The 23232-nt window shown below is 40.8% G+C and overlaps 2 protein-coding genes across 3 annotated transcripts; one reads left to right on the top strand and one right to left on the bottom strand.

Annotated features, from left to right (window-relative positions):
- The first annotated feature begins 1948 nt into the window (after positions 1-1948).
- On the top strand, positions 1949-9763 carry LOC306696392 (casein kinase II subunit alpha'-like). 2 transcript variants are annotated; one of them, XM_079159994.1, is made up of 12 exons: positions 1949-2200; positions 3508-3619; positions 4254-4355; positions 4594-4644; positions 4809-4868; positions 5367-5450; positions 5775-5885; positions 5987-6088; positions 6366-6466; positions 8094-8242; positions 8893-8980; positions 9306-9763. In XM_079159994.1, the coding sequence occupies exons 1-11, from the start codon at positions 2094-2096 to the stop codon at positions 8964-8966; spliced, it is 1053 nt and encodes a 350-aa protein (XP_079016120.1). In that variant the 5' UTR covers positions 1949-2093; the 3' UTR covers positions 8967-8980; positions 9306-9763. The 2 variants fall into 2 exon arrangements, with proteins under 2 accessions (XP_079016120.1, XP_079016121.1); XM_079159995.1 differs by lacking the exon at positions 4594-4644.
- Positions 9764-13163: 3400 nt separating this feature from the next.
- kiaa0895l lies at positions 13164-21319 on the bottom strand (the record flags this gene model as incomplete). Its single annotated transcript, XM_079164107.1, has 7 exons — positions 21266-21319; positions 18934-19680; positions 18345-18488; positions 16557-16689; positions 15238-15543; positions 14342-14439; positions 13164-13325 (listed from the first exon to the last, which is right to left on the bottom strand). Exons 2-7 carry the CDS (start codon positions 19645-19647, stop codon positions 13164-13166), a joined length of 1557 nt encoding a protein of 518 aa, XP_079020233.1. The 5' UTR covers positions 19648-19680; positions 21266-21319.
- Positions 21320-23232: the final 1913 nt, after the last annotated feature.

Genomic DNA, 23232 nt, shown 5'->3' on the forward strand with positions numbered 1-23232 from the left:
AACGATGCTAAGTCTTCACTGATTGGTTCACACGTTAAGTTAACTTGGTGGTAACCAGCTAGGCTAATGCTAACTAGTAGCTCATTTAGGTGTAAATTATAACTATGTGGCCAAGGTGAGAAAAAAGGCCCCGGAGAGCCTTCAGAGTCGTGACGGGCTCCACAGTTATGAGGTCTACTAGATATTAAAATAAAAGCTATGTGATAGCTAGATGTTATATATATATTTATATATATGTATGTATAAAATTAGACATGACACCCGAGAGTCTCCATGTTAATCTAGTCCAGAGTAGACTAGTCTAGATACTGGTTGTTTTTTTTTTTTTTAAACCTAGGCCTGGTTTACTGTTGTCTGGTTAGGAAAGAAAATGCAGCAAAATCACTATGTTTCTATTTTCATAGAGATTTAAAGTCTCACAGACCTGTTACTGTGTTTCAAACAGTCTTCAGAGTCTCCATGTTAATCTAGTCCAGAATAGACGAGTCTAAATACTGTGTTTTTAATGTTAGGCCTGGTTTACTGTGGCCAAAATGTGGCCTAGAAAAAAACAATGCAGTGAAATCACAATTTAGTCTGTTTTTCACAGAGAGATTAAAGGTCTGTATTGTATTTCTATGATAATCTGGTCCAGGTGTGACAGCTGTGGTTTGCACACTGTGTGTTGTGCCCTGGATGCAGTTCAGATGGCCCGAAAAGAAGATTTTTAACACTCCGTGGACTCAACCATGTCTAGATGTAATAGATAAGAAGTTGAAACTGTCACTTTTAACGAATAGACTAAACGTATCAGAAATCTGGAATTTTACATATGTTTGTGACTGTTAATGTAGTCCAGTTTTGACAATTCTAAGTACTGTTGTTTGGGGATTTTAAACAGTCTTTAGTGTGTTCATGTTAACCCGGTACCGGTTTGGCAACTCTTAAGTCCAGTGTTTTTTGGTCTACACCTGACCTGTCACAAATCTGAGAAAGGAATTTTAAACAATTGATTCAAATGATTGAAAATGGTGAAATTGCCCGTTTGTTTCACACATTTGAAACTGTGTTTAAAACTGTGTTTAGAGTCTCTCTGTTGATGAACTCAGAGTTCTGATGTTTTAACATTACAGCCTGATGTGGTCTGGATGGTGAAACAGCTGTGATGACGCCCTTTTTTCCTGCTATCTGATGGAGGATTATCTCACATTTGAGACTGCGTCACAAAGTTTGTTCTGTCTCGCAAGGTGTTTTCAGGCCATGTTTAAGGTCTCCGTGTTCATCTAGTTTAGGTTTGACACGTCTAAGGACGGTAGTTTTTGGTCTCTGATGCGGTCGAGATTGGGGAAACGGTAGTAACATTTTCCATGTTTTCAGTTTTCACAAATCTCAAACTGGGTTTTTTAAAAACGGAGTTAACGCTGTTACTCTGATACCCAGTTCTACAACACAGTGCGAAAAAGAATTAGACAAGTAGAGCTGCATCGATTAGCTCAAATATTGATTTGTCAATTCAGTCTAATCAGTTATTTTGATAATCGTTTAATAATTTGTCATTTCTTTCTTACATATGAGATGGCTTGATGGTTTTTTTTGTCATATGAAAGTAAATTGAATATTTTGGTGATTTTGACTGATTGTTGGGCTTATTTTAGTGTTTTATAGACCAAGTGATTCATGGAGACAATAATGAAATGTGTCGTTAGTTACAGACCTGCGTAGAAGAAATATCACCTCATGTTTTGGCTTTAGCTCCCACATCAGACCACCTCTGACTCCTCGTTACCTGCATGTCTGTCCTAACCCTCCTCCTCCTCTTCCTCTTCTCTCTGCAGCTGGCGGCTCTTCATCCCATCCTGCCTAACATCCTGCTCAGGGGCTTCACGCACTCGGTCATCGTAGCTCTGTCAGTCTGCACCGCAGCCGCGTCCGACCGGCCTGACGCCTTTCACCTGAGGGCGAGAGCAGCCGAAGCCGATGGTAAGCACCGCGCGGGCATCTCCTTAGAGCCGCCGCCGCACAGCCTGGAGAGTCGCTGCGCCGCCTTCCAGTATCGAGCCCAGAAGCGTTCAGAGGGAGGCAACGGTCTCCGACGCAGAGCCGCAGAGCTAGCGATGCCCGGATCCACGCCGGCCAGCAGCAAGGCTCGGGTGTACACCGACGTCAACACACAGAAGAACAGAGAGTACTGGGACTACGACGCACATGTGCCCAACTGGAGGTACGGCTGCATTGGAAGGGGGGTTTACTCTCTCTACAGTTTTAGATTTGTTAAGCACACAACACGAAAACACGTGTATGAAAATCAGCAGTAAGTTTATCATCACAACATTATGTTCAACGGTCTTTTATTGTCATTATGCAACACAGGGATGCACAACTAAATTCAGTCGTGGTCCATTTGTAACACAACAAACGCATAAAGAAAACAAAAACAGCTGTATATTGTTGTAGTACGATCTTTGAATTTGCATCATCAGGAATGTAAAGAGCAGCAACAGAAACTATTCTGTGGGCAGATAATGCGACCGACATCTTCACATCAAATATTCAACACGAGGGAAAACATTGTCCATCTACTCTGACTGTTTACTTCATCCTCAAACAGACTCCGCCTCCTCTCGTCACACCTGGAGTCCTGCTGAGAGATGTTCAGCACCGAGTTTAATAACTCTTAAATATGTTTAAAATGTCATTTTTCTAAATGACACCATGCTTTCTGAGTATGTATCAGAGATATCATCAAGAGTATATCAATAGCAAATACTAAAAATGCCCAAAAAGTCTGTTATTTCTACTAAGTAGAATAAGAATGACTTTTGAAAAATGTAAATATTAATTTACTGAATAGGCTTTATTTCTGTAAATATATAGAATATGAAGTCTAGAGTCTGACTTACATTCATTCATAACAGAATCATGATTTTGCCTCAAAGTTAGTTTTTACTGAAAACATCTAACCTCAGATTTTAAATGTTCTAGCAGCTAAAACAGGAAGCTAGAATAGCTCTACTGCAGATCATATAACATTCAACCACAGGGGACATTCAATCATGTCGCATAGATTCTCACCATGTTGGTGTTAAAGTAACAAATAAAATGTGTACATTAATGTCTCACTGACAGAAAATACATCCACAACAATTTAGATAATTTAAGAAATGTATTAAACAAACATCCGCTTTTAAAACAAACCTTTGTATTTTTATACATTCGGACTAAACCAGTAAATGAAAGATCTCTTCTGTGCTCTGGGATCCTGTGATTGTGACATTTGACCAACTAAACCGTTTATTTTTATGATTGCATAATTTATAATGTCAGAAGATATTTTAAATATACCTGTTATTATTTCCAAGAGCCCAAGATGACGTCTTGTTTCCAAAACTTAAAGATCTTCTGTTATTTAAAACGGAGAAAAGCAGCAAATCCTCATTTTGGAGAAGCTGGAACCAGAAAATGTGAAGTGTTTGTTCGTGACCAGAAGTGTCTTTTGTTAACTTACTAAATGTTTCCGCTCTCTTTCAGCAATCAAGACAACTACCAGTTGGTGCGTAAACTGGGTCGAGGGAAGTACAGTGAAGTGTTTGAGGCCATAAATGTGACCAACAATGAGAAAGTGGTGGTGAAAATCCTCAAGGTGAGCCTGAAACTTCTGCGTCTGTTTTATTAAACAACTATGTCAGCAGGTGGAGCTCTCACTCACAGCAGATGACTGTTGTAGACAAGTTAAAACCATCCGTCGGAATTTTGTCACATTTGGTTCTCCGGTATAAGAATCCTCGTTTCCAGCAGGTCATTCTTCTGTGACGACTCTTTAACAATAGTGTGTCACAGATTCAGAGATGGATGGTGTTGGCCTCAATTTAAAGGTGCAGTGTGTCTGCGTTTGGCGCCATCTAGTGGTGGAAACTGTACCGTGTATGAGAGCTGTGGGGGCCGACGTGAGAAAGCGAATGTCCCCATCTAGCGCCAGTGTTCTGTTTATCACTGACAATGTATTCAATTCTATGTTTATATAATATTTACATTATAAACTAGAACTTTACTTCCTGTTTAAGTTTGTTGCTGCATTACATGAGGTAACACTTTAATTCCTGTCAAGTTTAAGTGAAGCTTGATGTTGACACAAATAATAACACCGTTAAAAACCTCTCTTTAACGGTGTTATTAACCGCTTTACTTCAGGTCACATTGGTTCTCACTGCACTGTTTAAGTCTTCGCTCAGTTTAGTCACGTTAAATGTTTTGTTGTTGTCTTACTTTTTCCCCAGCCTGTCAAGAAGAAGAAGATCAAACGGGAAATCAAAATTCTTGAAAACCTGCGCGGAGGAACCAACATCATCCGCCTGGTGGACACGGTCAAAGACCCGGTGGTGAGTCCGGTTCCTGCCGCCGCTCTGCTGCATGTCGACACGCCGGCAGTGATAATCCAGTCGTGTGTGTGTGTGTGTGTGTGTGTGTGTGTGTGTGTGTGTGTGTGTGTGTGTGTGTGTGTGTGTGTGTGTGTGTGTGTGTGTGTGTGTGTGTGTGTGTGTGTGTTGTGAGTGATAATGATCTCCACCTACCTGCTGCTGCTTCTCAGTTAAGCCTCGTGTTGTTCTCTCTTTGCAGTCCAGAACTCCAGCGCTTGTCTTTGAGTGCATCAATAACACAGATTTTAAGGTACTTAAGTTGTGGCCGACATCAAACATGCAGAACTACCATTGATGTCCATTATTAATAACAGGCATAATAACCCCTCCGGTTTACATGTTGCTCACGTGTAGACGCTGTGGAGCTGCCGACGTCTCTTCATAACACTTTGTGCACTTCATGTTGTTCCACAGGAGCTTTACCAGAAGCTGACAGACTACGATATCCGTTACTACATGTATGAGCTGCTCAAGGTAAACAAACACCTTCCAGTAATGTTGTCAACTGATATATCTGTGAATGTGACGGGTCAGATTTGAGGCTGGTTTGTATTTCTGCAGTGATTTCACTAGAAGCAGATTGTAATGTAAAGCTTAGAAAATTAGAAATAGACAGAATATAAAGGTTGTTTCAAACGAAATGGACTGAAATGTATAATATTAACAACTCTGATCATTATGTAATCATTTAGATCATTCATTAAGGAAAATATCTGCCTTTTCCAGCTTCTGAAATAGTGAATATCTGCTGTTTCTAGTTGTTTTTTAAATGGAATATTTTTCCAAAATCTTTTATTTTGAAGAATTCTTTTAACTTTTTTTTTTTTTTTAGAACACATGAATAATAAAGTATAAACAAACAAGTGATGAATGGATAATGAACATAATGTGTGGAGTTTATCTTTGTGAAGAGAGAAAGCACCAGTACAGTGTGTGTGTGTGTGTGTCCGTCTGTGTGTGTGTGTCCTTTAGGCTCTGGACTACTGCCACAGTATGGGCATCATGCACCGGGACGTGAAGCCTCACAACGTGATGATCGACCACCAGATGAGAAAGGTAACCGGTCGTTAATTACATTAAATGTTACAATAAGGATTGTTTGTTTCTACGTTACTGTATGATTATCTGGAGGAGTGGATCGATTAACAGTAACAGTAAAATAAGTTGGCTTCTCAGACAATATGACCAAAAATCAATACATCACCTTTCATGACCGGGATAATGAATTACAGTTAGTGTGATTAAATGAGTCTGCATCTTTGAGTTCTGTATGAAATCCAGTGGTTCTTGTTTTAGCTGCTTTGTTGTGGAATAAAAGAAGAAGGGCTCAAAATGAAAGTGTAGTGATGAACAGATTAACGAGTCTTCTCTCCACCACAGCTGCGTCTTATAGATTGGGGTTTGGCAGAATTTTACCATCCCGCTCAGGAATACAACGTCAGGGTGGCCTCCCGCTATTTCAAAGGCCCTGAGCTGCTAGTGGACTATCAGGTACCGGCCGCTCACACTGCTGCTTGAGATTCTGTTACAGTCTCTGTGCTGTAAGTGAATCTTGGGTGTTTTGAAATACTCCTCTTCTTTTTCTTCCCCAGATGTATGACTATAGTTTGGACATGTGGAGTCTAGGCTGCATGTTGGCCAGCATGATCTTCCTGAAGGAGCCATTTTTTCATGGCCAGGACAACTACGACCAGGTAAAGGTGTCCGATACAGACCCGTATCCCTCCATAAATAACAATACAATGTATTAGTATAGCTGACATAACGACAAGGACCAGCACAAACAACATGCATAACTAACTTTAAATATGTTTTAAGTGACGGAGGATGTCTGAGGTTATAGAACAAAGCTTCTCTAATAGTTACACTCTCTCCTCTGACTGAAATCAAGAACTTCTGACAGAAATGTATTTTCTTTGTAATGAAATGTCTCCACAGTGATGCGTTAAATGTGCGTCCGTTGTTTTCCAGCTGGTCCGCATCGCTAAAGTTCTCGGCACCGACGAGCTCTTCGGCTACCTGCACAAATACCACATAGAACTGGACACTCGCTTCAAAGACCTGCTGGGACAGTGAGTATCCAGACGTTCACAGCCAACAGCAGAAACTCTCATTTCAATGTATGCAACTATAACCTCCTGCTGTCTCTGTAAATGATTCAGGTAGAACAGTTACTTCTGAGCAGTGGCGGGCCGTGCATTTTATTCCTGGGCCTTCACTGCTGAAATACCACCTTATAACCACATGATGGCGCCACAGCTAGGGTTATTATTCGTTTCTTGGGCTGTAACTATATAACGTTACGTATTTGTATTAAACCGTTCGGTACGAGGCTTACAAACCGAACAAAACGTTTAAGTAATACTAGTGCATTTGGAAAATGCAGAAGCTTAAATTGTGGGAAATATAATGTTTTCTGCGCTCAGTAGGAGACAGCGGTCTGTGTGACCTCTGAACCAGAACAAAAACAGCTGGGGCCCGCAAGTGTTCCGGGAGGCTAGGCTAACTAGCTTAACGGAAAAACAACAGCAGTAACACGCATTCTGCTACACACTCAAGGGCCATTTAGATATTAGATGTAAAAAAACGATGCTGATCACATCCTCTTTTCTTTGTTGATAAAGAGTTAAATCCCAACTCACAAATCCGTTTCTCTTCCAGTTTCAGCCATTGAGTGTTAAAAAACAAAAAAATCTACACCAAGCAAAATGCAAAAAATATCATAATTTCATGTATCTTTCAATTTGAACTCGTTTTACTACTCCGACTAAGCCTCTGCTGTAAATTTCGTTTCAAAATAGTCACGTGCTCGCCCACTGACCAATCACAGCACAGAATCTCACTGCAGCGCTGCTGCTAATGCTGACGTAGCTGTAGGCCTGCAGGCCGCTCTGGCGCGTCAAAGAATCTCAAACTAAAGATCTGATTGGTTGAAGACTATGCCAATCAACAATATCATCCCCATTCACTTAAACTGCACATGGAGGCACTGGTGAGTCTGCAGGTCTCGGGCCTCTCTTCTTACCTGGAGACACAGAGGTGAAATCTGATTGGATAAAAGCTCTACTTAAAACAAGCTGCACTGGAAGCAGAGCATCTGAGGAACACAGTAGCTGTGCAATGAGAAAATAAGATAATGGGAAAAATATTTTTATAAATTATGATACATGTAGTGTATTTAAGAAAAATTATAAAATAGCTATAGCTTTGTGATTCTGTTTAGGCCAGCAGAGAAGGCTTTGCAGGCCCTGACGGCCCACCACTGCTTCTGAGCCACCATGAACCACGTCAGGCTGACAAAATGTTGTTCTGACCGCCTTTGCAAGTCAATATTTGGTTAAATAGAAACATGTCAGAGCTGAGCGAAGATGTTTCTGGCATTTTAACACGCGGCGTTTGAAAAGAACTCACTTGCATTTTTTTTTTTTTAACCATTTGGCTGGTTCTAATGTCCAACCCTGCACATGTAAATAACATGAATGTTCCAGGGTCCTGGTGCTGTGCATGCGGTCACACTTGAGTCCATTAGAGCCGTCTTTGATGCTATAAGTAACACCTGTGCTAACGCTGTGGTAGTATTCACAAGCAGCCACGTGACGGTTGTTACGTGTGATTCGTAAGGACTATTATACTCGCGTCACACCAGCTTTGACCGTCACTACATTTGTATAAGTTCAGTCACGCTACGTGTGTTTCCAGGCAAACGAGGAAGCGCTGGGAGCAGTTCATCCAGTCAGAGAACCAGCACCTGGTGAGTCCGGAGGCCCTGGACCTGCTGGACAAGCTGCTCCGCTACGACCACCAGCAGAGGCTGACGGCGGCCGAGGCCATGCAGCACCCATACTTCTGTTAGTATTAAACGCCTACGCAGCGCTTTCTGCATGTCTGGATATCAGCACCACTGCTCACATGGCTGCATTAAACAATGGAGATACACTTATTAAATAATAATGCTGAGGGAACTGTCACATGAATATTGATGTTCTCTACTTTAACCAGTTTGTTCCAAATAATTGTAAGATCTCATAATTAGAGTTTGAAAGGCCTCTGTAAGAGTGAATATTCTTTTAATTTTAGGGTTTGTAAGCCTTCAAAAACTACAATACCAATAACCTTAAAGTGATACTTATACTTTAGTAGTAGTACTTTATTAGATACCGTCACGTGAATGAAAGCTACGATACCACTTGGTACCGGGTTATTTCGTTCTCAGTTAAATGATATTATGTTGAGTGTTTTGGGAACAGGTGAGCAATCATCTTTTAGTAATAACATTTGCATTTAAATGATTATACTGTATGAATATGATTTATACTAGATAAACCCTATTACAACCCATCTTTTGTGTATGTTTTTTGACGGATGTTGCCACATAAAACGTTACAAACACCTGAGTTCAGTTAATATGGGGCACGAAGACACACCTGTTATGATTCATTTACCTGAGACCTGGTTTTCTGGTTGAGTTTGTCAGATAAAGTGTGTGCTTGTTCCTCAGATCCTGTGGTGAAGGAACAGGCAAACGCCAACACAGACGGCACAAAGGCCATAAGCAGCTCCAATGCGACATGATAACCAGAGAGCAGGTAATGCATGTTTGTTTTAAACTAAGTATCCACACACACACACACAGAGTTTCCAGTTCATCAGGTACTTCTAGCTAAAACTAATGCGGTCCAATACAACAGTCACGCAACAACTCCTCCCATCATGAAGGTTATAACGTTCAGTTAAACAGTTTGAGATGTTGATTCAATTTTTATTGTATTTTGTTATACTCTACAGGTGTTTCTATTATTTTGTCCACCCCGATTACATCAATTAGGGTAGCCTAAATACCTCTCTGTGCAACACACGTGTCTCCTCCTCATAACATCGGTTGATGATGAGTGGTCTGTTTCTGTTCCTCAGGAAGAATCTTTGTTACCTCAACTTGTGACCTTTTCGTGGCAGAAACTTCTGCCTCCACATCAACAGCCATACTGGATGCAAGATGTCAATTTTGCAGAATACACAAACACGCACGGATTAAACTTTTCCCAACAAAGCCCGGGGGGGGGGGGGGGGGGGGGGGGGGGGGGGTCCTGAGCTGCTTGGTCCGAGTCACAGATAAATCTGATCTGAAATCCTCCTTCGTCCTCCTCTTCCTCTTTCTCCTTCTGCCCCCAACACCCCCATCCTCCTCCCCCCTCCCCCCTGTTTTTAAAAAGAGCAAAGTGACTGTTGGTTCAGTATCAGGCCAGTGTTGTGCTGTAAAGACGTTTGTCCGTCATTACGATGCTGTGGTGACCTGAGATCCAGTTTTAGCACTGAATGGCATGGAGGCTCTTTTCTGCTATGGATAGAACAAAAGCTATATTGAAAGAGAATAAACCATTTTTATTTAAAAAATGAGTGTGTTGGACTTTTGATTGAATCAGAACAGGTTTCTTTTCTGTTAGATAGCAGTGGTGGACTATAACCAATATGTTTACTCAAGTACAGTACTTTACTTGAGTATTTTCTGCTCATGCTACTTTATACTTCTACATCTCGGAGGCAAATGAAGTACTTTTTACTCCACTACATGTGAAAATGTCATATTTTTACATATACACTACTGTTCAAAAGTTTGGGGTCACCCAGACAATTTCATGTCAATTTTCAGTTTCTTCGCAATTTCTTGCATGGAATAGCCTTCATTTCTGAGAACAAGAATAGACTGGCGAGTTTCACATGGAAGTTCTCTTTTTCTGGCCATGTTGAGAGTATAATCGAACCCACAAATGTGATGCTCCAGATATTCAACTAGCTCAAAGGAAGGCCAGTTTTATAGCTTCTCTCACCAGCATAACTGTTTTCAAGGGTTTTCTAATCATCAATTAGTCTACTAAGGCGATTAGCAAACACAATGTACCATTAGAACACTGGAGTGATAGTTGCTGGAAATGGGCCTCTATACACCTATGTAGATATTTCATTAAAAACCAGACGTTTCCACCTAGAATAGTCATTAACCACATTAGCAATGTATGGAGTATATTTCTGATTCATTTAATGTTATCTTCATTGAAAGAAACATTTCTAAGTGACTCCAAACTTTTGAACGGTAGTGTACAAAACACATGAAGACACTTGAATACAATATTTAATATTGTGTGTGTGTATATATACATATGTATTTTTATACTTAAGTAACATTTTCAAAGCAGAATTTAAATTACAAGTAACAAGTTTTTTTTTTATTAAAATCTGACTACTTCCTGAATTTAGCTTCAACAAGCTTTTCATTTATAAAAGTCAGAACTATGACAAGTTATGTCAGCCACCAAGCTAACGTTATAACAGCTTCACTAAAAAGAGACCAGAGAGCTTATCAAGTGTGTGTACTTTTTAATAAATAAACTGGAACTTCAAGGTCTTCTCCAGAACATAAAACACTTGTGCAACATTCGTGCGTTACAAATCGGTGCGTTCGTTGAGGCGAATCCAGGCCGAAGGTTTGAGGACCACCTGCTCAAAATTTCAAAAAACGTACATCGGCTTTCTAAATGGCTTCAATTGTAAACAGTAGAATCAATTTCAATTACGTGTTAATTGTCAAATTCAACATTTTTATAATCACAGAAGTAGAATTCACATTTTGGTCAAGTTAAAAACCGGAACTAGTGCTGCTGTTTAGCCCAAATCCTGATTTTAATTCTGCTCGTAGGCGGCTTAGCCCAAAATGAATGCCCCCGACTTGACATCTGAAGTTTTAAGTGTCAAAACACAGTAAAAAGCAGCCTACAAACACACGGCTAGCTACAGCAGATGAGCTCTACGCCCATCGAAGGCACGCCCACAACATCCCCCGCTTCCCCCTCAGCCAGGGACTTCTGTCTGGGTGAAAAACCACCCAGAATGTAAAAAAAGAAATGCCACTTTGGCAGTTTATCTACATGTTAAAGGAATAGCTCGACATTTTGGGAAATTCACTTACTCGCTTTGTTGCAGAGCGTTAGATGAGAAGATTTTGATACCACCCTCTGTAAATATGAAGCTGCAGCTGGTTAGCTTAGCATTAAGACTGAGAACATAGTGGAATTATTTAATGGCTCGTAACCCCCGTTCTATAAGTTAGCGTTACATTCAAACACAGTTTTAAAAATTATAATTGATGTTATTCGCTTTTCAGATGTTAGCCAGCGACTGTCGATGTTGCTAACCGAAAAGAAAACTCACGTTAGCAGAAAGTACCAAGCTGTGACTAGCTAGCTAATTAAGCTAACGTTAGCTCCATAAATTGGTTAAAAATGCAGTCTCCCACTGTTTATTTTTAAAGAGGAGAATCATGTAAAATGGTAACAAGGGGTGTTGTTCGTATTTTCAAACTTGTTTTCACTTTTATCGATGAGGGCTAGTTGTTTTGGGCAACATTTGGGTGCGTTTTTTTAAGTGTAAATTCAATTTACATTTATATAGAGTCAAATCATAACAGAAGTTATCTTGAGACACTTTTCATATAGATATAATTCCAGTATTAAGAAGGACAGAGCCGCTAATGTTAGCATAAACTCTGTTAGCATAAATGCCGTTAGCATAAATTCGACAGTGGGGAAATACTGCACAGTGGATGTGCTGGTCGTCACTACACAAACTAAAGTTATTAGTTAATGTAAGTAAAGCTCAATTACTAGCCGGACATGCTAACGCTAGAGCAGATAACTTAACGTATACATCTTTTCCTTGTTCTTGTGGTTTTATTTTTTTTTAAACTACAACTTTTTAAACAGGTATTTATCTTTTTAGAGCCCAATGCTTTAACGTGTGCTGCGCAGTTAGTTTCTAAGCTACGACTGGGAAATTGCTGCTTGAGGGAGGGTTTTAGCAAACTCAATTGTCATTTTTTTTTTTTGGATGGAGCCAGGCGAGCCGATTCTAACTTCCGGGTCTCAAAGCTACATATTGATTGGACAGACATGACATTATCAATCTTTTCATCTTACTTTCTGCGAGAAAAAATGTCCTTTAACGTAGCATGATAAAGTTTGGCTTCTGCAGCGGAGGGGGGGGGGGGAGCTCGGGGACGGGGGTCACATCACAGTAGCATACTGATGTGAAAAGACCACCAAGGACACTGTTAAGACAGTTACAACTCAGCGGATTGTCGTCTTTGAATAACACTGATACTTTAAATAAACACCCTAGGGAACGTTTGAATACTTGACTGAGTCCACTGGCACTTGATTTCTTAAAGATTCATGGTCTCAGTTACAACTTCCCTGGGGATTTTGAAATGTGTGTCCTTGGTGTCCTTTTTCTTAAAAATGCAAACAATCTAAGGCATAAAAACAATGTCATGTAAAATAAAAAATGTATAAAGCTAATACCAGAGACATTCAGTTTGTTCTCTCAAAGTAAAAAACAAAACTTAAATAATTGCATAAATAAAGCACGTTTAAATCCGTACGCGACATGTTAGCAGTGTCCTGTACAGGCGCTGGATGCGGTGATTATGTACGAGTCTACATATATAATGTCGGTTACATCGTAGAGTTGCAGTATTGAGGTAACTTCATAGTAGCAAAGGCGAGGAGGGGACATGCATTGGACAAAAGTGAAAATGTAGATAGAGGTGTTAGTGTGTATGTCCCTTTTTGCTGATATTCAAGTTTTACAAAAAAAGAAATAAAGCATTGATAATACTGGATGTTTTTAAATGATATTAAATGCACCACATGAACAGTCTGTGTACCTCCAACTTCTTCTTGGATTCAGGTGGTGCAGGGATGAGGGGGGGGGGGGGGTTTAGGGCAGCAGGTGTTGCAGCGCTGCATCGTCCAGGTCGTTGACGGTGACGATGTGATCCAGGTGTTGCAGGTAACGTTCCTGGTCTCGCATGAAGTGTGGGATTCTGGTCCGTGGGAGGACCGCCAGAGGACGCAACATCTCCACGTCTTCGAAAGACACCTGAAGGAGGTGAAGAAGAGTTTATCAGTGGAGGGAATCACCTATTGGACAGACGGAAGTTTAACTTAATACAATACTTACAGACTGCTGTGCAGCTTTCACTCAAGTACTGTTGAGTACATATTCAAGGTACTTGTACTTTAGTGTTTCCATTTTATGCAAGATAGCACCAAGAAAGATGTGAAATCTATGCAGAAGTGAGTATTTGTAGGGACGACTTTCTAAATATGCTGTATTACAATAAAACAATGAAGTCTAGAATGTGTTTAGTATTATTCAAGACATCAAACCTTGGATGTCAATCACAGTTTAATCATCTACATTAATACATCACATAAACCTTTTCTCTCCTATAATTGAAATACATTTAAAATATTAACATAAATTAAAATATTTCCCTCCTAAAGTGTTTAATTAACATATTTTACGTCACTTCTTATGAGAAGCTTTACCTAGAAAGCCCTGCAGAGGGCAGACACTGCACATTTCTACGTGGTTGTAAAAATGTATCTGCATGTTACGTTGGACTTCTTATTTTGTTATAATTTCACTGTTTATATCTCTATCAGTCTCTCTATGATTGAGTAATCCCAGAAATGTAATTATTTTATCTTGTTATATTTTATGTTTTGAATTTTCTTTACTTTGTTGTTTTTCTTTGTTGTTTTTACTGTAAAGCACTTTGTACTTTGCTTTATCAATACACTTATTATTACGATCATTATTTCATGGTTTTGTATATTCATGTGAACCCATTAAACAACGTGTAACTCTGGTTTTTAAAGACGGTATAGAAATAAAGTTTACTTTTAGTTTAGTTTAGTTTTTTTCCGGTCATTTGTTCATGATACAACAATTTGTCCAAACAGTTATGAATGTGGTTGAATAGATAAACCACTAAAAATAAGATTTTCTTTACCTGCTTACAGTATTTTTGCATGTAAACATACAGTAGCGTTGCTTATCATTGTATTGGTAATAAAGGCTCTTATTATTTAAAAGGTACTGACACTGACCTTGCCTAAAGAAGTCAACATCTTGAAGTCTATGGTCCTTCGGTATCGGAGGATTCGGAGGATCCCGTCCAGATAAACCTGGTCTTTACTGAAGCACCCTGAGACAGAAACACACAACATGCAGGAAGTGTAAAAAATGAAAATATTCTCAAGTATAACTGTATCACTGATGGAGCAGACATGTACACTTTCAGTTTGCTTTTAAAATGTTCTGCACAGCTGTTCAATATTGTCTCAGGTAGAGACCTGTCAATCACCGTGTAGCCCAGCCCCTAAAGCATCCCCTGCTTTATGGTCTGTTTGACTCTAAATGGACCATCATTTACTAAATGAACATCATGCTGTATTGAAGAAGACTTGAAACTAGAGATTGAGACCATAAACCCATGTTTACAATGTTTACTGAGGTAATAAATCAAGAGAGAAGTAAAGTCATTTTCTCATAGACTTCTATACAACCAGAGGAGTCGCCCCCTGGTGGTCACTAGAGAGAATGCAGCTTTAACACACTTCTGCATCGGCTTCAATCGGCAGAACCGGAGGTTGCCGCCTGTTAAAAGATATTAGTCAGGACTTATTCAGGACTTTCTATTCATCAGATGACCATTAACTTGGAACAATGCCAAACAACAATAATAAAGTTATTTGTTATTTTGATGAAGGCATCATGAAAGTCTTTGTTATGGCTGAAAAGTTAAAAGGATTTAATTAGGTGCAGCTGGAACACGCTGCACCTAATTAAATAGCCGCTGAGTAGGTCGATGGCATTCATATATTCCCACGCGTATGTGTGTGTGTGTGTGTGTGTGTGTGTGTGTGTGTGTGTGTGTGTGTGTGTGTGTGTGTGTGTGTGTGTGTGTGTGTGTGTGTGTGTGTGTGTGTGTGTGTGTGTTCACCTTGCTGCGAGGTGTCCGTCTGTCCCCTCTTGGCTCTCAGGCAGTACTCCCAGCGGACGTCCGGGTCCTGGACGAAGCGAGCGATGTGGCCAAAGAGCCGGCTGAAGCTCATGCTGGTGGCGTGGTACACCGTGTAGTACAGCAGGGCGGCGCGCCACAGGTAGGGCTGCTTCCGTAGCAACACGCTGTGCAGGCTGGCCAGGCCCTCCTCCGTGGGATTGGCCGGTTTGAGGCCGAACTGCTTCCTGCCCTCGGCGGTGGACCACAGCTGCAGGTTGTTGTTCACCCCTCGAAGGTAATGTGTACCTGAGGAGACGATGTTGGAAGATTTTATTTAACTTTTCTATTTGATCATTGTTTTATTGTTTTATATGTTTCAGGAAGCAACCTCTGGTTCTGCAGAGTGAAGACAATGCGGAAGTGTCTTAAAACTTGCATTGTCTCTACTGACCAGCTGCCTGGTTTGTACATATTTAGTCAGAGCAACGTGAGGCACAACCTGCTTAAAACTTTCAAAATGAGACAATTTTAGGTGACCAAAAAAGGTTGTTGTGGCAATCATGTTACATTACATTACAGTCATTTAGCTGACGCTTTTATCCAAAGCGACTTACAAATCAGATGCTATCACACCGTAGGCACAGCTACAGGAGCAATTTTTGAGATTAAGTGTCTTGCTCAAGAACACATTGACATGCAACCAGTGGCGCCAAAGCCGGGGTTTGAACCGCCAACCCCCTGATTTAAAAACAGCCCTGCTCTCCACTCAGCCACAGTCGCCCAATCATGGAGTGTTATTAAAGCATACCCTGCTTTATGGTCTGTTTGACTCTAAATGGACCATAATTTACTAAATGAACATCATGCTGTATTGAAGAAGACTTGAAACTAGAGATTGAGACCATAAACTCATGTTTACAATGTTTACTGAGGTAATAAATCAAGAGAGAAGTAGAGTCATTTTCTCATAAGACTTCTATACAACCAGAGGAGTCGCCCCCTGGTGGACACTAGAGAGAATGCAGGTTAAGCATTGGCTTCACTCTCCAGACCTGGAGGTTGCCGCCTGGTTTGTTCCGTTGGCTACACAACTAAGTGCACATATTTAGTCATAGCAACTGATTTCTATGTGAGGCGCAACCCGTTTTAAACTTTAAAATCGGAAAAACCCAAATGGATTCAGATCTGATAAAACACTGATGAAGCTCAACTTTTCTGCCAATTCAGCTACTGATGTGTTGTTGTGTTGGATGACGACTTAGAACGTCTGAAACTTTAATGACTTTAATGTTAAATCGGTGGGCTAAGCTGCAGCGTACCGATCTCATGTCGCAGCATCCCCTCCAGCCAGTGCTGTCGAGCTCCGGCCAGGTTGATGGTCAGCGTGGGCCGACAGCTCTCCACCACCATCACCGCCTGAGACAGCAGCTCGTCGGACAGACGCACCACCACCTGCAGACATGAACACCGTCACCACTGACCTCCGTCCTCTTGTCCTGCTTGTTGCTCAGCTGGTTCAGTCACAATAAAATGTGCAAACAGTTTCTACTTTAAGAGAATAAGTGCTGCAGATGTTGTAAATGGGACTGTTGTTGTTGTGTCACTCGACAAGATCAGTGTCAAGTTTATTTAAGAAAAAAAGCACATAAAACATTTTGTGTGCATGAATTAATAAAAGTGCAGCAGAAGACAACTTAGTTAATAAAATCGTTAAAAATAAAGTGCAAATGGCTGCAGTATATATACTGTGTATATACTGTTTGTATATATATATACACATATACACACACACACGTTTCCCTCGATTAAAAGCCAATGGGATTTTCCCGTTGGATTATTGCAGAAAATAAACTATTTAACGTTTATGATTCAGGATAATCTTCACAAATAACCAACACTTTTATGATTTCTGAAGCGTCCAAACGATAAGCAGAGGTATAACGCTAACGCTGGACTGTAAAGGAGCTCCACCACGTTAACACAACGAGGCTGTGAAGTCAGCGTGGTGACATTCAGTCGTCTCATTTAATCACTTGTTAACAACCGCCTTTTTTAAAGACACGTAAAAGCTTCTAAATTCACCAGAGGGGTTTTAAACTGACAGATTTTATATCAGAGAACTAAAATGTTAAAATGGGATGAGACGTGGAAACAGGAAGTGCAAAAATGCTGTCTCATTTCCTGGTTTTAGGACTCATTCCTGCAGCACTCAGGTGTTATCAGGAATCATTTCACAGCTTTGTTGAACAATCGGTTCTGATTGGTCAATTTCGGCAATTCTGATCTCCATACGCAGTTAGACGACCTTTCTTTCTTTAGCTGAAACAATAAAATCATTTTTTTAAATCGAATAAATCATTTTTAAATTAATATTTGTGTCAAATTGTTGTTGTTTTAAGCATTGAGTAGTGTCTTTCGGACACACCGTAGACACATCCGTTTGGCTCTTTGTGTACTTTGCTGTATTTGTGTAGGAGCAGTTTTGCATGTTCAAGTTGTGTAACAACTACAGTGAGGTCACTTGGTGGCTTCAGCAGACGCCCACGAGCAAATAAGGTTTTGTTCTCATTTGATAGTTTAGTGCTGATTGAAGATCAAAGTGAAGATTAACGAGCCTGATCATTTGTTGACTTATAGGGCAGTGGGACTATATAACAATCTGAATCATTGTGCAGTATTTAAAGTCTGAAATTCTGATTCTTTCACCTGTGTGATTCTTACTATAGATCTTTATATTTTCACTGCCAACAACTGCTTCTCTGTATTGTTACGCATGTAAATAAACATAAAACATGTGGTAATCCACCTGTAAACTTCTAAATATGTGTTCAAAATAAAATATAAACCAGCCTGAGCTTTGCTCCCCACAGTGTATTTCCTCTAGGTCGCCATCTTTGAACATGTGATACAGACCCGAGGTGGAAAAAGCTGAAATAAATAAAAGCTGAGCTGTTAACGACGGCGTGTTGTTACTTTATCGTTGAACCGGCACCATTACGGAGATGCCATGGCTCAACTACTTTGTTTATACTGGCTCTCTGGGACACTTGAATAGAAAGCAGCCATTGTTTAATGTCATCAGTTTCACCTTTCCGCTGTGGACTCACCTCTCCCACGCAGCCTTCTTTCTGCAAATATTTGCGCACAGCGGCCCACACTTGACATTTAGGGAGTATGCTGCCGCCCGTCACCTCCTCGAAGTTCTCATAGGAGTCGAACTTCTTCAGGACGCACTCCATGATTCCCACCGCCTGCAGTTAGGACAGAAAACTCATCATTGTCGTTGTTTGAACACAGACTGTATAGAAGGAGGAGGAGTGACCAGGCGGTAACCACCAGTTCTGCTGAGTGAAGGGATGCCGAACACGGACCTAGTAGCAGTAGCGACCTGTCAATCACAGAGTAGCCCCGCCCTAAAGCATACTAAATGAATCAATTTACTAAATGAACATCATGCTGTATTGAAGAAGACTTAAACTAGAGATTGAGACCCATGTTTACAATGTTTACTGAGGTAATAAATCAAGAGAGAAGTAGAGTCATTTTCTCATAGACTTCGATACAACCAGAGGAGTCGCCCCCTGGTGGTCATTAGTGAGAATGCAGCTTTTAAGATACTTCAGCATCAGCTTCACTCTACAGAACCGGTGTCGCCTGATGAACTCACAGGTGATCCGTGGAGGTTTGGTACTGTACCTGTTCGAGGAAGAGGCCTGAACCCTCTTGGTACTTCTCCAACACACTTCTGGGCTCCGGCTGTGCGTACTCAAACTGAGGCTCGTACTTGTAGTCGGACTGGAAGAAAGTCTGCTTCTCCTGCTCCAGGTTCAGAGGCCTGAGGGCGACGAGCAGACAGGGCCTGGAGGGCACGGCCGGCTTCCTGACGACCTCCCTCTTCGCTATGTGCGGTAGGGAGGTGGCGGGTCTCATTTGGCCCCTGCCAACCCGGAGCCCCGGGGAGTAGTTGACCGAGCAGGTGCTCTCGCTGCGGCGCATCCAGCCGCCCGCACCCAGGCTGGGGCTGTTCAGGCTGCGATCTGGAGGCGACGGGGCGGCCGTGCCGCTTCGCCAGGGTGGCTGCACGACCCGCCTGTCCGCCATCTGCTCGTGAGACCATCGCAGGCGCTGGGTTGTTATCTCCAGGCTGAGGGGTCGGCGGAGCGGCGGTCTTGGCGTGGTCCCCGATGATGAAGAGGGCCTCCTCTGTGCTACCTGGCTGCTGTTCGTCTGGGCCGGAAGTCCATTGTGGGACACCTTCTCCTTCTTTGCAACATTACTCTGTTTGGCCGGCGGTCTGGACGTCGCGGCGGTTCTGGGCGCTCGCACATCTGGCTCCAACGGGTCCCTGCTGCTCCCAACACGTTCAACCTCGACCTGATCCATGAAGACTTCACCTGAGTCCAACACCATCACCACGGTCGCTACGCCTCAGCCTCGAGCTCTCTGTGGACAGACAGATTCATGGATACTGTTATTGTTGAATATGTGTTATTCTGTTTCCTGCCTCGTAACTACAGATGTAACATTTCTTATAGCTCACTTTGGTACAACTAAGAAGCTGTGCAATGTCCCTGTCAAATAAACTAATAAATAAAAACAAAAATAAATGAAGTAAAAGGTAATGATTGTGCAGTAAAATGCTCACTGTGAGTGTTTTACTATTATATTACTGCTGCATTAATGTGTACGTTGCATTTTAACTCTTTATATACTGTTCTCATTTTAGTTTCACTTACCCCTCATATATTTTCTTACTTTCTCTATTTATCTCCTCTCAGGATCTTATTTCAAGCAGATAATTCTTTCATAGTTTTACTCAGTGGTGGAAGAAGTATTTAGATCTTTTATTTCAGTAAAGTACTAATAAGAACCTGTGGAAAGTACTCCACTACAAGTAAAAGTCATGCACTCAAATCCTAAAGTAAGTAGAAGTATTGATTGTGCAGTAAAATGTTCCCCGTTAATATATCTGATGCTTCTGGATTAATATTACTGCTGCATTAATGTGTGTTGCATTTTAACTCCTTTTTATCCTGCTGGCTACTTTAATGTACATCAATGCATCATATTCTATAAGATCATCATATGTTTGTCGTGTCGCTGGAGTAAAAAGTACAATATTTACCTCTGAGATGTAGTACAGTATAAAGTACAATATGTACCTCTGAGATGTAGTACAGTATAAAGTACAATATTTACCTCTGAGATGTAGTACAGTATAAAGTACAATATTTACCTCTGAGATGTAGTACAGTATAAAGTACAATATGTACCTCTGAGATGTAGTACAGTAAAAAGTACAATGTTTACCTCTGAGATGTACTACAGTATAAAGTACAACATTTACCTCTGAGATGTAGTACAGTATAAAGTACAATATTTACCTCTGAGATGTAGTACAGTATAAAGTACAATATGTACCTCTGAGATGTAGTGAAGTAAAAAGTACAACATTTACCTCTGAGATGTAGTGAAGTAAAAAGTACAACATTTAACTCTGAGATGTAGTACAGTATAAAGTACAATATTTAGCATTTTTGCACACAGATGGTCCAATAAATAAATGCATGTCAAGTCACTAGGAAGTTACACAATATTGCAATATTTACAAATGAGCAGTTTTACAACTGGGTGTCTTTAGTAACATTCCCAGAAAAATAACTTGCTGCTAAAGCACAATTCCTTTGTTTCCACTCAAACAGAACCAAGCAGCACTGGCATCCTAACGATGACCACGTTTAAGTACAACACTTGTGTAAATGTACCGGTTCTGCTCTTTGTTGCTGGGTAAACATGGAGGTGATGTCAGTCACTGCTGCTAGATTATAATTAGATTACAGTTGAGAGAATGAATGGCAGCAGGTCAGCAACGTGTCAGTGTTCATGGAGGAGTAAAACAAACTATCACCATGGTAATACTTACTTGTTGTACACTAAAGAAAGAAAGAAAGAAAACCTCCACAGTTTGGTTTGAATCGTCTGTGGAGACACAGTGATTTATTCTGCAGTGAGGAGCCCTTTAACTCACCAGAGCACCAGAGTCCCGGGACTTCTCCTCGATTTCGACCGTTTTCATTCGCTCATACCGGCTGTGGCTGCGGCTCTGGCTCTACACACTTGTTTGTTTCTACCGGTGAACGATGGTGGTGATGTGCGGGTAGCGGGTAACGGTTAACGGTCCGGGGGCCTGAGGCGCCTGCCTGGGCCGGCCAGGAAGCGGCTGTTGTGTTGGAAGTTATGACGCGGCACGCCCGGCACATGACGCTCCCCCTGCGTCATTACGTACAGCCCGGAAAAAAAAAAGGATGGGAGCCCGTGATGCCCTTTTATGCACATTGTCTATCGATATTTATATATAGAAGTCTTGTATATATATATATATATATACACACAGTGTGTTATATTATATATACACACTGTATTTCCACAAGTTTTATAAAAACAAGCACAAATAATTAATTAATTTAATAGGAATAAATATACTGAATATTCAAATTCAAAACCGAGAGGTATTCACATCAGAATCAGAAATGGTTTATTTTTCAGGTATGTTTGCAGCACATACAAGAGAGTTTTACTCTGTGGTTGGTGCATGACAATAAACACAGTGGAGTGGTATAAACAATACAAAATAAATGAAAATGTACAATAGAAAGATGGCAACGGCGGCGCATCTAGGCTACATGCCAGTAGCTCCTGAGAATGTTGCTACATTTTTGTCTTTATTTGTTGTCTTTTGTGTTCATCAAGGATTCAAGAGTCATTCATTGTCATTATGTGACACAAGGACGCATAACTAATTTCAGTTGTGGCCCATTTGTAACACAAGACAAACACATGATAAACAAATCAAAAACAGTAGTATATTCCTGTTGTGCATTTCTTTGAATTTGCATCATAAGGAATGTAAACTGCAGCAACAAAACAATTCTCTGGACAGATAATATGGCCGACATCTTCACATCAAAAATTCAACACGAGGAAAACCACTTTGAGTGTTTGAGCATCATGACGTTAACAGAGTCCACCTCCTCTCGTCCCACCAGAGTCTTGTTCTCTGTCCTGCTGCTGTGAGATGGAAGCTAAGCTAACCCAGCTGTCTGGTCTTAACAGTCTATTTTCAACCACTCATCTTTTTGGGGGGTTGTGGTTTTGTTTTTTTGTATTTCTGTTATTCACTGCCACACACACATACATGCACCTCAGGACTGACAACTGATACCTACCGTTTGTATTGTTAAATTTATGTCTGTGTGAAAATAAAAATGCTTTTCTTAGCAGCCAGCTCGTTTGTCTCCCTGGTTTGTTGCAGTGTCTGAGATGGGCTGTGATATATTACTTTAAAACCACTATTGACAAAAGGACCAAACAGCCAGCAACAACTCATATGAACTTTAAAAAAATGACTCAAGAAATACCACTTCTGTAACTGAGGCAATTGTTTTCGCTCTTCAAGATGTGGGTGGTTTCATACCTGTGCTGAACTAGTTCCTGCTATAGATACTAGATACCAATCTAAACAAGATATGGATGATCCAGTCACACAAACGCTCTGTTAGCTCTGGAGCCTTGACCTTTCTGACCCTGGTTCTTCATTGTGTCGGGCTGAAAATAAAACGTGATTCAAGTTGATTTTCAGGTTTGTCGACAAAGCAGCTGGACTTCATTTCTGTACTGTTATGTTTTCACTGACGGATCAAGTCATTGATACTCAATGTTTGGTCTGTGAAAAGTTTTCAGATTTGCTTTTTCTTTTAGGTACCTATCCCAAGAGTGGTATGCCAGTACTTTTCCAACGGCACATTGTTTCCTGAAGGCATCGATCCGTGATCGGTTCGGATCACCCCTCACGGTTCGGATCACCCCTCACGGTTCGGCACACTTGTGAACCGTGGATCAATTGAGTATTTCTTTAATTTTTTTAATCATCGTAGTGTGTAATACAATTTTACTGCTGCTGTTCCTTTTCAAGGAACAAGTCCCCGAATATCAATG

The sequence above is a fragment of the Pholis gunnellus genome, assembly GCF_910591455.1.
Source record: "Pholis gunnellus genome assembly, chromosome: 1".
NCBI lineage: Eukaryota > Metazoa > Chordata > Actinopteri > Perciformes > Pholidae > Pholis > Pholis gunnellus.

Coding starts and splice junctions, on each gene's coding strand:
- LOC306696392 (XM_079159994.1), top strand. CDS start 2,094: ATGCCCGGATCCACGCCGGCCAGCAGCAAGGCTCGGGTGTACACCGAC. Junction 4,356..4,593: donor ACACGGTCAAAGACCCGGTG/GTGAGTCCGGTT, acceptor CTCTCTTTGCAG/TCCAGAACTCCAGCGCTTGT. Junction 6,089..6,365: donor GCCAGGACAACTACGACCAG/GTAAAGGTGTCC, acceptor GTTGTTTTCCAG/CTGGTCCGCATCGCTAAAGT.